Source organism: Mandrillus leucophaeus, unplaced genomic scaffold (assembly GCF_000951045.1).
Source record: "Mandrillus leucophaeus isolate KB7577 unplaced genomic scaffold, Mleu.le_1.0 Scaffold531, whole genome shotgun sequence".
Taxonomy (NCBI): Eukaryota; Metazoa; Chordata; class Mammalia; order Primates; family Cercopithecidae; genus Mandrillus; species Mandrillus leucophaeus.
In genome coordinates, this window is record NW_012105709.1 from 1,007,238 (window position 1) to 1,023,785 (window position 16,548).

General features: G+C 39.3%; 1 protein-coding gene across 2 annotated transcripts in view; it reads right to left on the reverse strand.

Moving 5' to 3' along the window:
* PHACTR2 (phosphatase and actin regulator 2) overlaps window positions 1-16,548 on the reverse strand; it is a 244,839-nt gene that overhangs the window by 6,712 nt on the left and 221,579 nt on the right. For both annotated transcript variants that reach the window (XM_011997161.1, XM_011997160.1), the window contains one exon: window positions 12,815-12,891. In XM_011997161.1, the coding sequence (XP_011852551.1) occupies window positions 12,815-12,891 (77 nt within the window). The remainder of the gene's footprint in view (window positions 1-12,814; window positions 12,892-16,548) is intronic.

A 16,548-nucleotide genomic window follows, 5' to 3' on the forward strand; every position in this document is an offset into this window, starting at 1 on the left:
GAGGTCTGGTTTAAAAGTGTGGGGCATTCCTCCTCCACTCTTGCTCCCATTCTTGCCATGCGATGTGCCTGCTCCCCCTTTGCTTTCTGCCATGATTGGAGACTTCCTGAGGCCTCCCCAGGAGCAGATGCTGCCATGCTTCCTGTACAGCCTGCAGAACTGTGAGCCAATTAAACCTGTTTTCTTATCAATTACTCAGACTCAGGTATTTCTTTATAGCAGTCAAGAATGGCCTAATACAGTCTCTGAGGGTGTTTTCAGAGACTGGCTTGTGAGTCTGAGTGGACTAGGTAGGGAAGATCTTCCCTCAGCATTGGCGGCCACAGCCAATCTGACAGAGAGCCAGAGAGGACAAAAATAGAGAAAAGGAGACTATGTCAATCCATCTGCTGGAGCTGGGATACACACTCTTCCTCTCTTGTCCTTGTACAACAACTCCAGGATCCCCACCCTTTGTACTTCAGAACTCACACCAGTACTCCCCACTGCCTCGAGCTCTCAGGCCTCTGGCCTTAGACTGAGCCAGGCTACCAACATCCCAGGGTCTCTAGGTTGTCAACAACCTGTTGTGGGACTTCTCAGTGTCCATTATCATGTGAACCAATTGCACTAATAAATCCCCTTTCATACATCTATATACATCTATCTTATTGGTTTTGTTTCTCTGGAGAACCCGGACAGATTCAGACCCCTTTCTTGGCCATCAGATCTATACCCACCCCTGTCCTATTACCTTTTCTTCAAAGTCCTTAGCACTATCTGAAATGCTCATGTGTATTTATTATTGACTTGGTAATAGTTTGCCTCTCTACTAGAACATAACCACCTGAGGACCTTATGAGACAGGTCCTAAACTCTCAGGGTCCAGAACGCAATCTGGCTCACTAGGGATGTGCTCAGTAACTATCTGTTGAATGCGTAAGTCACTGAACACATATATACAGGGGCATCTAGGAAGTTATTTGTTAGCTCTATAAATAACTCTATGTAACTGAGGAGTCCAATCAGAAGCCCCTAAACTTAATTACAAGTAAATGTATACTAATATACAATAACCCACCTGATAGGACAATTCCAAAATGCTTTCTAGGAAGAGTCAACCACAACTTGAAGCAAAATAAGGAAGATCTATAAAAATATTTCAAAGAGTAACTGAAAACCTCTTAAATCAAATATTTTATATACAATGTGAAAGGCAAACTGATGTGGTTTGGCTGTGTTCCCACCCAAACCTCATCTTGAATTGTAATCTCATAATCTTCACATGTTGTGGGAGGGACCTGGTGGGAGGTAATTGAATCAGGCGAGTGGTTTCCCCCATGCTGTTCTCGTGACGGTGAGTTCTCACGAGACCCCATGGGGCTTCTCCCTGCACTTGGCACTCATTCTCTCTCCTGTTGCCCTGTGAAGAGGTGCCTTCTGCCATGATTGCAAGTTTCCTGAGGCCTCCCCAGCCACATGGAACTGTGAGTCAATTAAATCTCTTTCCTTTATAAATTACCCAGTCTCAGGTATGTCCTTATAGCAGCGTGAGAATGGACTAATATACAGATAATAATAACAATCCTAATACAATATATACCAGAGCTTATAAGTCCAAGTGCTATGCATGTATTTCCTCATTTAATCCCGAAAACAATCCTATGAGCAAAATATTCCTATATCATCTTTGTATAGATGTGGAAACCAAGGCACAGGGATGCTACCTCATTTGCCCAAGGCAGAGAGAGAGAGCTGGTAAGTGGAAGTGCTATGCTCCAGACTCTGTCTTCCTAACCTACATTTGAGTATGAGATCAAAATATGTCCTCATCTGTACTTCCACTCGAAGGGGTGATTTTCTGGTGTTCTCTGGGTAGCATGGAAGAGAAAAGGTGATCATTTGAATTTCTACCTCTATCCATTTTAATCAAATTTTATTTAAAATTTTTATTATTTTATTATTATTTTTAATTGACATACAATAATTGTTCATATTTATGGGGTAGAGAGTGATATTTTGATGGCATAAAAAGTGTAATGATCAAACTAACAAATCAATCATCCTACGCATTTATCATTTCTTTGTGTCAGGAACATTCAAAATTCTCTCTTTTTGAATATACATATGCTTTGTGAACATATGCAATAAATTATTAACTATAGTCCCCCTACAGTGCTATGGAACACTAGAACCTATTTCACCCATCTAGTTGTATCTGTTAACCAATTGCACCCTATCTCCTTTCCCTCACCCTGTTTATCCTCTAATAACCACTAGTCTACTCTCTACTTCAATGAGATCTACTTTTTAGCTTCTACATGTAAGTGAGAACGTGTGGTGTTTATCTTTCTGTGCCTGCCTTATTTTACATAACATAACATCCTCCAGGCTCATCCATGCTGGTGTAATGACAGAATTTCATTCTTTCTTGTGGCTGAGTAGTATTCCGTTGTGTATATATACCACAATTTCATTATCCATTCACATTTGGATCAGTTTTGACCAGAGAAAAATCCTGTTCCACCTTCTCAGGTCACACTTTGATTGTTACAATCTATTCTCAAACTTTTCACAATGACTCGAAGAGCCCATCCAGTGATATCCCAAACTAGCAGCAGTATCTCCCTCTGAGCAGGGCACGCCAGCATTGTCCACACTCCAGAAAGGCAGCAGGAACCAGGGAGCCCTGACAACACATGCATTGTCCCCCCAGGACCCTCCACCATGAGCTACCAAAGCTCTATCTTTCTTAGGTTCAGCTTTTCTAAAACTTAGTTAAAAACTCATCTAACTTAGCAATTATTTAGCTCTTGCCAAATATGCTGGGCTTTGCGTACCAAACATTCCACAGTGTCCTAATCTTCAGATGTTCATCTAATCTTGAATTCAAGGGGCAAGGACAAGGAAACCTGATGTTTTTTCTCCCCATTAGTAATGTCTGCGGGATGAAGAAGGTAAATGAAATTTTGGGGTTGGATAACAAAGGGAGTAGTCAATGGGCCAGGAGAGAGAATCTTCTTTTTTGGGAGGTTGGGGGGACACCGTCTCACTCTCACACAGGATGGAGTGCAGTGGCACGATCTCGGCTCACTGCAATCCCTGCCTCCTGGATTCAAGTGATCCTCCTGCCTCAGTCTCCCAAGTAGCTGGGATTACAGACATCTGCCACCACGCACGGCTAATTTTTGTATTTTTTGTAGAGACAGCGTTGTGCCATGTTGGCCAGGCTGGTCTTGAACTCTTGGCCTCCCAAAGTGCTGGGATTACAGCATGAGCCACCGCACCCCACCAGAAGAGATAATCTTTGAAAGTCCAGTATTATCCTGGAAAGTATTCTGCATTTAATTTTCAAAAATGACTGAGGAGAGTGTAAGATTTTTTTTTCCCCTGCACACACCATTTGCCCATGGATCCCAGGACACAGTGATTTCCACAGTCTGGATTGTATTGGAAGGCCACAGGCCACCAACACAGCTTCAAGGGCTGACTAGGAAAAGAAGGTGACCAATTAATACCGTGCATGCAATAATGTGCTGACAAAGCCAGAGGTCACAACTATGACCCCTCTTTAGATAGACTGCCCAGATTTGGTAAAAAGTAACAACCAGAAGGAAAAAAAAAGCCATATATTTTCCTGCTCTATCCAATCTGAAAATGACACTTATATCCTGTTTAAATTAGACACCTTATCTTCAAATTCAGTTCTAAAACGCTGTGGTTAGAGGTACTGAAATTGCAAAATACTCTTCAGTTTGTTATTTCTCAGTAATTTGCATTCATTTTAAAGTAGGAGAAATTCAGCTTTATCTCTTGAGAAGTTTGTCTATGTGACAGCATGACAGTTTTGGCTTTAGGCTTCAAGTTGGTGGAGCAATAAATAGATTTACTGTGCCCTAAGGATACTGAAGTTTTCTGTCCACCCTCTTTTTGGAACTTTCCTGAGACTCCAATCCAAAGTCATACATATTTTTTTCTTTCTTTTAAAACTGCAATACATTTTTTTTTTCTCATTTTCATACTGCTGAGAGGGAGGGAATGGGGGAAAAGCTATTTTTAAGTTATGGAATTCAGATAATGATTTCGATAAAGGTGGTTCTTTTGTAATTTAATTTAAAAAAATTATTCATCTTCCTACAAATTCTTTATTTTTTATTTTTTATTTTTTTGAGACAGAGTCTTGCTCTTTTGCCTAGGCTGGCGTGCATTGGTGCAATCTTGGTTCACTGCAGCCTCTGCCTCCCGGGTTCAAGTGATTCTCCTGCTTCAGTCTCCAGAGTAGCTGGGATTACAGGCATACACCACCATGCCCGGCTAATTTTTTTAGTATTTTTAGTAGAGACAGGGTTCACCATGTTGGCCAGGCTGGTCTTGAACCCCTGACCTCAGGTGATCCACCTACCTCGGCCTCCCAAAGTGCTGAGATTACAGGCATAAGCCACTGTGCCCAGCCCTTCCTGTAAATGTATTGACATAACATAAAATGTGTAATTACTCACAAAGGTAAAATATTACTTTCCTGTACTTCCCTACTTGATAGATATAAAACTCCTAAATAATTCATTCCCCTTTTCTTTAAAAGAGTTTCATTGTCATGCCACATATGCTTACTACTTTAAAATTTTCTTTCTTTATTTTTTTAAAGAGACAGGGTCTGGCTTTGTCATCCGGCTGGAGTGCAGTGGCCAGATCATAGCTCACTGCTGCCTGGAACTCTGGGGCTCAGGGGATCCTCCCATACATACACTTATGTTAAACAAAGGAAGAGGCTCTCTTAAATCACAGCTCCTTGTTCTGCCTGAGAGGCTACATTACAGACTGGCTGGGCTCTTATCATTCCCAATACTGAGCCTTGCTTTCAACTCTGGTAGTAAAGCAGCATTTTGCAACCCTTTTAATTTCTGTCCAGGTAGCAAGTAAATGGCATATCCATGAAAGGGAGTGCCACTACAAAAGCAGCCTTTCCATTCCTCGGTGGAGGACCCCTTATTAATTTTTATTGCAGTTTCATGTATAGTCCCTGTGATGTCATATTTTGATAAGCATACCTAGAAGCTGAAAGGGTGGTTTACTTTAACTGTAAATCCACGTAGGATAGTAATACCTCAAGAAAGTATAGAATGAGATCATTGCTTTAATACGTATATGGGCTGGGCGCAGTGGCTCACGCCTGTAATCCCAGCACTTTGAGAAGCCAAGGCAGGTAGATCACAAGGTCAGGAGATTGAGACCATCCTGGCTAACACGGTGAAACCCCATCTCTACTAAAAATACAAAAAATTAGCCGGGCGTGGTGGCGGGCGCCTGTAGTCCCAGCTACTCAGGAGGCTGAGGCAGGAGAATGGCATGAACCCGGGAGGCAGAGCTTGCAGTGAGCCAAGATAGTGCCACTGCACTTCAGCCTGGGCGACAGAGCGAGACTCCGTCTAAAAAAAAAAAAAAAAAAAATTATATGTGTATGTGTATGTGTCCATACATAGATACAGTTGACCCTTGAATAACATGGATTTGAACTGCATGAGTCCACTTATACATGGATATTCTTCCACCTCTGCCACCCCTGAAACAACAAGACCAACCCCCTCCTTCTCCTCAGCCTATTCAACATGAAGACGATAAGGACGAAGACCTTTATGATGATCCAATTCCACTTAATGAATAGTAATGTTTTCTCTTCCTTATGATTTATTATTATTATTTTTATTTTTTTAGACAGATTCTCACTCTGTCACCCAGGGGATCTCAGCTCACTTCAACCTCCACCTTCCAGATTCAAGCAATTCTCATGCCTCAGGCTTCCAAGTAGCTGGGATTACAGATGTGTATCACCACACCAAGCTAATTTTTGTATTTTTAGTAGAGACGGGGATTCGCCATGTTGGCCAAGCTGGTCTCGAACTCCTGACCTCATGTGATTCCCTGGTCATGGCCTTCCAAAGTACTGGGATTACAGGCGTGAGCCACTGTGCCTGGCCTCCTCATGATTTTTAAAGTACCATTTTCTTTCCTGTAGCCTACTTTACTGTAAGAACATAGTACATAACACATGTAACATACAAAATATGTGTTGATTGACTATGTTATCAGTAAGGATTCCAGTCACCAGTAGGTTTTAGTAGTTAAGTTTTGGGAGAGTCAAAAGTTATATGTGGATTTTTGACTGTGAGCGGGGATCAGAGCCCCTAACACCCACATTGTTCAAGGGTCACTGTATGTTAATATCTCAGTCTCAACATAAGAAAACTTCTCAACATTAAGAAACCTCTCAACATGAAGAAAAACTTCTTACCATTAAGAAAATTTGAAAAGTAGAGAAAAGAAAAAGAGATTACTATAACCTCACTCTGTAATGAAACACTAAGAATTTTTGAAGTTATTTCCTAATCTTTATTTCCAGACATCTGAATTTTAAATAAAATATACTGCTGCTACAGTTAGTCAATATCCTGACTTTCCCATTTGACATTATGCCAATGATCTCTTGAAGCTCATTTTAACTCTAAGAGCCTCAATTCAATGATTCTATGAGTCTTCAGTAAGACTCCATAATACAAGAAGTAAATAATTTACAAGCTGATACAAACATGAAACTACTTTGTATACTCCAAAAATGTCATCATTTACAAAATGAGAAGTTTATTTTCAAAAAGTAATATTCTCTCTTGATAACAAATCTGATACATGTTAACACTTTCTCTATTGGGAAAACAGAGACTATCCAGAGGAAAATTAAAATTACTCAAAATCTTACCGCTCAACTATAACTACTTTACAATTTAGAACTTAAGTAAAATTTCACCTTTCATGTAATTTGTCTTTAGAATTCAGAGAGTTATTTTATATTGTGGAAATTCCATTTACTATGGAAAAGGAAGTGGCTTTTGTTTGCCATGTTGGTCTCCTTAGAGAACGCAATGATCCTATCTAATGATCTATCACCCTCAAATGGACTTTTGGGTTGTGAACAGTGGGCTGAGTGGGCATTGCTGAGGGGTAGAAAATGCAGAATGTGGCCAGACAAGCAGCAAGGTCTAAGCAACTGAGGTTAGGGCTTGGTACCTATTGGGTCACAGGGCGATTTCTTCTGGGGACCATTTGTCCCCACCCTTGTTGTACAGCCCTAGAATCCATTCCAATTCCAGGGCACCACCTGGAAAATACTGGTAGAAACTGGGAGAATTAGATGACAGTTCTTCATCACTAAAAACCAAACATGTCATGGAATGTATTCCATGGTGGAAGTATCAGAGGTACCTCCTCAGTGCACAAGACGTGGAAGTGTCACAATTAATATTAGTGCCAACACATTAATCAAGAAAAGCCACCATGATGGAATCCTCATTTACAGAAACAAGGACTTAGAGAATGGATCCTTTATTTTTTCTTTTAAATGTTTGTTTTTGACTAGGTAATAACATTCATAATGTTTCAAAAATTCAGAACGTTCAAAAGGGTGAGTCGTGAGAAGTCTCCCTCCCATGCCTGCCCTTGGCCACCAGTTTGTGTCTCTCTCCGGAGATACAGAAATAAAAGAAGCCATATACAGAAGTGGGTCCTTCCATTGTACACCAGTACATCACTGTGTCAGAAACGGCCTCTAGATAAAGAAGTGCCCGAGAAGAGGAGTCAGCCCATTTATTAACCAACCCAAATCTGCAAGGAGTTCACAGATTGAGGTTTTGAAGGGAAGCCTTACTTGGTATAAGGAGACACTGTCTCATGCTAATAAGAGTAAAGGAGAGCTACTGTGTACCTAGGTTGCATTTAAAGGGCAAGGTAATGATTCATATGGTGTTTATTTTCCCCAAGAGAGGCTGGTGCTGAGTACCACCATCTTTTTTATGAGCAATTTGCTAAATGTAAAACTGGATTGTGTTTTTGTATTATTTTTATTAGAAAGAGTAGTGATTACCAGAACTTCTTCCTCTTAAAAGAATTACTGAAAACAGCTTGAAAATCATAAGCATTATTTTTATGTATTGGAGCCAAAATATATCTCTTCTGGAATATATCTCTAATGATCTCATAAGTTAATGGAAAAATAGCAGTAACATTTGCTTTACTGCCAAGGTTTAAGAATACTTAAGCAAGGCGTATTCATTTTAGTGATAGGAAAATTTAATTTTTTCTTGTCTGGAAAGGTATTAAAGAGTGTTAATCAATTTATGTTTTGGAGAACTTTTAAAGTTTGCCCTTGATATCAGTTGTTACTTGCCCCAAAAGCTTATATATTTGCATCTGTTTATGTTTACATAAGCAATGAAGATATCAATAGACTTTTATGAAATACAAGAAGCATATACTAAATTTCTCAAGATGAGTAAATAAAAAAAAATAGCCACTACAATTTTGAGGGTGAAAAAAAATGCCCCATCAAAAATAAAAGTATATTACAAATCTGTCCTAATTAAGCAGTAGGATATAGACAGGGATAGACAAACAGCTCATTAGAACATAATAAGCAATCCAGAAATTGACTGATGTGTATATTAAAAGAGAATTTCTCATCCACAGGGAAATAAGTGGCAGTGAGAGAATCAACTACTGATTTAGAAAGAAGTAAAGTTAGTTTACTTTTCTGAATCATACACACAAAAAAATGAACCCCTCCAAAGCATATGTAACAGGTAAAAATAACAGTTTTATACTCTTGGCCTCCTCCATCCATAAGACACAAAACAATGAAGTAAAACATAACAATACAGACAGATTTGAACATACAAAAATTTAAACCAAATACCATTAAAAAGTTTAAAAGTTAATAACAAATTGGAGAAAAATATTGCAACATATGCAATAAAGGGCTGATATCCATGATATCTAAGGAGATGCTACTAGTCCATATAAAAGACAAATAACTACCCAAAAAATTGATCCCATAATTTTTTTTTTTTTTTTTTTTTTTGAGACAGGGTCTCACTTTGTCACCCAGGCTGGAGTGCAGTGGTGTAGCCATGCCTCACTGCAGCCTCAATTTGCTGGGCTCAGGTGATTCTCTCACCTCAGCCACCCAAGTAGCTGAGACTACATGCAAGCACTGCCATGCTCAGCTAATTTTAAAAATTTTTTCTAGAGATGGGGTCTCACTATGTTGATCAGGCTGGTAGAGAACTCCTGGGTTAAAGCAATCCTCCTGCCTCAGCTGGTCAGAAGTTTTGGATAGTCAAGTCAAATAATAAAAAATAAGTGATCAATAAAGATATGTTAAGATGCCCAATCTAATAGAAATCAATGGAATGCGGTATTATTGTTCATCCTTTTAGAATATAAACCTCTCAACCACATCCCTCTCCTCCCAAATGCTGATGAGGGTGAGTCAGTAGACTAGGCATGCTCTTAAACTGTAGATCTGTAAACTAAGTGCTCTTTTTGGAGGATAGTGGAATAGTTTATTCCCAAATGCAAAATGTATATGCCCAGAAACCTAGCAAATCCACTTATGGGACTAACACAGAAATACTGGTATGTGTGCACAAAGATATATGCCTAAAGAAAGTCAAGGCAACATTGTTTTAATAATGAAAAATTGAAAACTCCATAAACATTCATCAATAGTGTAATTGTTCAATAACTTTTTGGCATATTACCTATGAAATGTCAGTCATTCAAATGAAATATATATATATACACACACACACATATATGTGTGTGTGTGTGTGTATATATATATATTTTTTTGGAGACAGGATCTCTCTCTGTTGTCCAGGCTGGAGTGCAGGAGTGCAGTGGTGTGATCTGGGCTCACTGCAACCTCTGCCTCCTGGGCTCAAGGGATCCTCCTACCTCAGCTTCCCAAGTAGCTGGGATTACAGGTGTGAGCCACTACGCTCAGCTAATTTTTGCATTTTTAGTAAAGACAGTGTTTGCTATGTTGTCCAGGCTGTTCTCGAACTCCTGAGCTCAAATGATCTGCCCACCTCGGCCTCCCCAAGTGCTAGGATTACAGGCCTGAGCCACTGCATCTAGCTCAATGAGATATATATTATTATAGAAAAGATTTCTTAGATGCTGTGTTTATGTGTGAGAGAGGGTGCATATAAATGCATACATGTACGTACACATATTTTATATATATACACACACACGTTTATAAATGCATGGAAAAACATCTAAAAGGATCTACATCAAGCTTTTACTAGTGGATACCTGTGAGAATAGAAATGAGGTTGGGAAAGGAGTGAAGGGTTTTCATTTATACTTAATAGAATTTTGTATTGCTTGAATGCTTAATTAGAATATATTATTTTTGTACATACAAATACAAATACAAAAAAGAGGCCAGGTGCAGTGGCTCACGCCTGTAATCACACTTTGGGAGACTGAGGTGGGAGGATCACTTGAGCTCAGGAGTTCAAGACCACCCTGGGCAACATAGCAAGACCTCATCTCTACCAAAAAAAAAAAAAAATACCCCCACTAAAACAAAATGACGCTTACTTCTCCCTGTACCCCAATTTTATTGTACTTCTTCATATAGAGCACAACAGAATAGAAAGAACCTCTTTTAGTATACATATTTATTTTTCATAAAATGAGAACTTCCATAAAAATGTACTTTTACAATTCGATTCTTTTTGACTGTAATTTATTCTTTATATCATGCTATCAAATGAAGATAAGGCTATCAGATACTCCAACTTCTAGGAAAACTACACAGAAGCAAAACTATCCCGAATGATAATGTGTGGGTTGAGTGCAGACTCTGCAGCTCAGGGGTCAGGACTCAACTGCACCAAGCACTCCATCTTCCCAGTTGCCCGGAGGCCCCAGTCAGCATGAGGTCACCCCAAATATTGAGCCACTTTTCAATGATCAACTTTACTTCAGAAGAGCAGCTACAGGTGTCACATTTTAGCATACATTTTTCCCTACCTCAGAAGTGGAAGGGAGAAAAGAGGGGGAAAAAAAGTCTGGCTTCATAGGGACACGTTGTTGGTCTCAGAGTACATTATGATAGAATAAAGCCCTCAAATAGATAAAAATCCATTCAGGATGTTGGAATACTCTACATGTATATACAAACAAATGACATAGGAGGACATAAACAAATAAAGAAGAAGTACATTCAGCTCTTGGTGTCTGCAGGGGATTCATTCCAAGACCCCTTCAGATATGAAAATCGATGAATTCCTCAAGTCCCTGATATAAAATGGTGTAGAATTTACATACAACCTACACCCATCCTCTTATATACTTTAAATCGTCTTTAGATTACTTATACTACCTAATATAATGTAAGTGCTGTATAAATAGCTATTATACAGTATCATTTTATGATCTGTGTTATTTTTATTGTTGTGGTGTTATTTTGTATTTGTTTTAAAAAATATTTTGGGCTGGGTGTGGTGGCTCATGCCTGTAATCCCAGCATTTTGGGAGACTGAGGCGGGCAGATCACTTGAGGTTAGGAGTTTGAGACCAGCTGGACCAACATGGTGAAACCCTGTCTCTGTTATTAATACAAAAATTAGCCAGGTATGGTGGCACATGCCTGTAATCCCAGCTACTTGGGAAGCTGAGGCAGGAGAATCGCTTGAACCCGGGAGGTGGATGTTGCAGTAAGCTGAGATTGTGCCTCCAGCCTGGGTGACAGAGCGAGACTCTGTCTAAAAAAAAAAAAAAAAAAAAAAAAATTTGGATTGTGGTCAGTTGATTCTGCAGATGGGGAACCCATAGATACGGAAGGCCGACAGTAACCCTGAAAGAAAGGGGAGTTGCCCTGGCACACAAGACAGTAACATAGGAAGAAAAGCTGTGGAGTAAGTCTACAATAACAAACCTCACTGCTCCCCCATCAATTTCAGGGAAGTTTGCTGTTAAAGTTGGAGGTTATACAGCAGCTTCCTTTATATTGTGACATGCTCCCAGTACACAGTGCCATCATAACCGGGACTGCAGGAACAGTGGCACCGGGATGTATGGCTGTAGCTTAGGGGATCAATATTCGTTTTCCACAAAGACCTATCATGATCTTTTTCATGTCATTGGTCATCTATCCTGGTAATTTTTTTATTGATTTGATTTTTAAAGATTTGATTTGCTTGCAAATTTTTAGAAACACCTGTTATACAAAGCAAAGTACATTCATCCTTAAGACAGAAATAAACAGAACACCTGTGAAGTGAGGGGTTCAGACTATATGATCACTCAGGTCCTTTCTGGGTTTGGTAACCTGTGAAAGAAACCGAAGGGGACTAGCGGAAAAATGGTAAGACGATAGCAATATCCTATGGCACCAATAAAATCAGGATTCCCATTCTAAAGTTGTATCTTCTGAAAAGTCAGCTTCAATCCTATGTTATGTCTATTGTGAAACCAAAGTGTTATATATGTGCCCACACTGACTCTCGCCAGCATCTATTCTGGGCATACAACTTCAAGTAAGTCTGTTCAAGAGCAGAATAAATGATGTCTTCAGGCCCAGAAAAAAACGAAGAAAGGAACCAAAATGTAGCCCTATGGAATGATTCAGACTTCCTTGAAAGAAAAGATTTAATTTTAGAAATTCTTATTCAGCATGATTAGTTTTAGCGTTCTTGAAGGAGATAGCTGAGTTTATTATGAAATTCTAGAAATTTACAGTCTTATCTAGTAATATCTTTAAAACTGTCACACAGATTGTTAGGTTCTTAAAAGGAAGCAAGGATGAATGTGAGAGAAGCGGAAATGTTCATAAGATGGTTTTAAGCTAAACTGTTTAAAAACATTTTTTAGTTGTGATAAAATATACCTATCATAAAATTTACCATTGTAGGCAATTTCTTTTTTTTAACCAACTTAAGATGGGATCACATCTTAAGCATTCTCAATTTCTAAACTGCATTTTGTCACCTACCTTGTAAACTGTCGACTCTCTTCATGAACTTCCATTTCTGTGCTTTTAAATTCATTTAGTTCTTTCCTTATTGCTGCCTAAACAGGAAAAAAAAAAAAAAAAACAGATAAACAGGATTGTTATTTAGGTCATATATTACCCCCATACATACAGCATCAATGAAGCAGACCTTTTTGTTTTTTTTTTTAAAGAGATAGGCTCTCGCTCTGTCACCCAAGCTGGAGTGGAGTAGTGAGATCATGGCTCATTGCAGCCTCAAACTCCTGGGCTGCAGTGATCCTCCCACCTCAGCATTCCGAGTAGCTGGGATTACAGGTATGTGCCACCATGTTCAGCTAATTTTTAAATTTTTTTTTGTAGAGACGGAGTCTCAAGATATTGCCCAGGCTGATCTTGAACTTCTAGGCTCAAGTGATCCTCTTGCCTCAGTTTTTCAAAGTGCTGAGATTACTGGTATGAGCCACCATACCCAGCTTAGACATTCTTTTAAGGTGTAATAAATGTAATGTAGTACTATAGCCAAAGTAAAACCATGATAGACTTCCTTCAAGTGCCCTTGGCAAGGGGGAGTGGGAGTGGGCCTTTGCTAAACTCATCCTTTGAGTCTGGTCTATGAATCACACGGAACATCCCCCGCCTACGATGACCACAAGGAAAGTGCAGGTCATGACATTTTCTGAGAAGCAATACCATTTTCCTATGGAAAGTTCTGCACTGAATATTGCCCACAACATGGCTTTGACTAGCTGCCAGAGAGCTACTGAGAAGGCAGTCGCTTATATGTTCTTTAATATTGAAAGTTTATAGAAATAGAACTTATAATTTCAGCATAGTCCTTAAAGCCACCCAAAGAAAATATCAAATAGAATGCATTGCTATTTAAAGAACACATAATCCGTGTCACGTAATTTTTGGTATTTGAGGGGATGCTTACGCCATTCAGACTGAAATGTTAACATTAGTTATCTGTTAACAAATAGTGGCAGGATTACAGATGGTTTGTGGTTTCAAATTTTTGCTTATTTTCATTTCCTAACTTTTCTACAAAGAATGTTTTACTCATGTTTTGAAAAAGGTGCTAATAAAAACACCCCTGTAACCTCTAGGCAAAATGGACTCTTCAGCCAAAACAAAGAATGATAAGTCACAGGGAGCGACTTCACTGGGAGATAAAAAGTCTTCTTTGTGGTTGGAAAATAATAAATTTTAGAAAAGGGAACAGACAGAAGAAAGCCCTGAGGCCTCTCTCTGGCTCTTTCTCATAACTAACCATCATTCTGCAATACACAAGCTTTTCCCTCAACACTCCTTTCAATGCCATATTTAAGTCCGTGTCACAGATTGTCTCTTCTCCCCAAATATATTCCTCAGCCCCTGTAGTTTGTATGGGGAACCTGTGACTAGGAACTATGACAATAATGCTTGCTATTGACTTTTGGAAATGAAGAAGCAAGCAGAGAAATATGTGTGAGCCTGAGTCCTCTGTGACACGGCTGTCCAGTTTGTCCCCGATCAACAGTGAGGACGCTTTTGCTTACTGCAAAAACTGATGCGTAGAACCAGAAGGAGAAAGAGTGAGGATGCTCTATACCACTCACCAATTAACATCTATCAAACATTCTTCCTTGAAAGGTTTTTTTGTTTTGTTTTGTTTTTGTTTTTTTTTTTTGAGTTGGAGTTTCGCTCTTGTCGCCCAGGCTGGAGTGCAGTGGCACGATCTTGGCTCATTGCAACCTCCGCTTCCCGGGTTCAAGTGATTCTCCTGCCTCAGCCTCCCGAGCAGCTAGGATTACATGCATGCGCCACCATACCCAGCTAATTTTTGTATTTTTAGTAGAGACGGGGTTTCACCATGTTGGGCAGGCTGGTCTCAAACTCCTGACCTCGGATCCACCCACCTTGGCCCTCCAAAGTGCTGGAATTACAGTCGTGAGCCACCGCGCCCAGCCGAAAGGAGGTATTTTAATTTGAATAGTGCCAGAGAATCCTGTCTTGATGTTCATTTTAAATTTCTTCTCCAAATGTAAGGTTTCAGCAGAGGAAGTGAAAAGCGGTACACTTGGAGTTACAAGACAGGTATTCTAGTCTTGGCTATGCCCTCATTAGCAGTGTGACCCTTAGTGAGTCACTTCACTCCAAACCTCAGTTTTCTTATCTGGAAAACCAGGAGGAAATTCTTCACAAAATCATGAGCATTAATCAAGAGCATATTTGAAAGTTCTTTGTACACTGTAGAGTCAATAAAATGTCATTATTATGAGCCTCTTGAAAAACAAATTATTCTAGTTTGTGATTGGGATTAACAATTCTTTCATTTTTATTTATGAAGAGTCTACTGGAATGAAAGAAGATAATGCCACCAAAGTTGACTTAACCATGAATAAGATGAAGTCCTTATTTGCAGTAGTAGGTTGGCTGCCGCTGATCTAGTATGGCAAAAATCAATGAAAGCATTCTGTGAGAATCAACTGAGATATGGAATTTACAAAACATTATTATTGTAAATTGTGTGCTATACATCCGTCATATTAACAAAATTTATAATTCACTGGTGACCATATACATACGCATAAAGAGAGACAATTTACTATTTACAGGCACATCCTACATGCTCATCTGCAATGTGACTTTGCAATTTCCCTATCAAGAGGTGAAGTCTATCTCTCCAGCCTCGACACTGGGTGAATCCTGTAACCGCTTTCAACAAATGCACACAGTAGAGGTGATACGTGCCAGTCTGATGAAGCCCAACTGGCCTGGCACCTTTTGCTTCTTGCTACTTGAAAGTTAGCTGTCATGTAAAAAAAAAGTGACTACTCTCAGAAAACCATGCTGTGAGAAACCCAAGATACAGGAAAAGGCCCTGGAGGATAAGATGCTGGGTAGACAGAGAGAGAGAGGACAAGGAGCAAAAGGCACCAACGATTAGTGAAGAAGCTATCTTGGAAGTGAATTCTCTAACCCAGCATTTCACCTGATGCCACAGGGATCCGAAACAAACTGCTGGGCTGAGCCCTTCCCAAATTCCTAACTCACAGAATTGAGAACAAAATAGCTGTTTTAAAAGCCACTAAGTTCTGGGGTCGTTTGTTAAAAAGCAGTTGATAACCTGAGAACTATTCCAAGGCTTTTACCTTATGGCTGATACAATGGAGGCCTAGAGACGTCATATGACTTGCTAGAGAGAGATGCACATTAACCCTTTTCCTGTTTGCCCTGAGAATACTTGCCTGGCAGCACTAACAGCTGCAGTTGTTTACCTCAGGATAAGTTTGCCATGAAATATCTTGCTTTTATTTTTGCAAAGACTTCGGAAACAGAAGACATCATTCTATTTATAGCATTATGGTTTTAGTAGTGGTATTCCCATTTACAAAACACAGTACTTCTCGATTGCTGAAAATGTCAAATCCTAGAAAACGCAGCGTTTCTATGTGTGATGTTAACATCACTCTCAAACAGTTGTTGGCCAAAAAATTGTTCGATGAATCTGATTTTTCCAAAATAGATGATTTTGATGTTGGTTCTACTTAGAAACAACTCCAAGAACAGATTTTGCAATTTATTTATTTATTTATTTATTTATTTATTTATTTATTTAAGACAGGGTCTCACTCTGTCACTCAGGTTGGAATGCAGTCTCAAACAGTTGTTGGCCAAAAAATTGTTCGATGAATCTGATTTTTCCAAAATAGATGATTTTGATGTTGGTTCTACTTAGAAACAACTCCAAG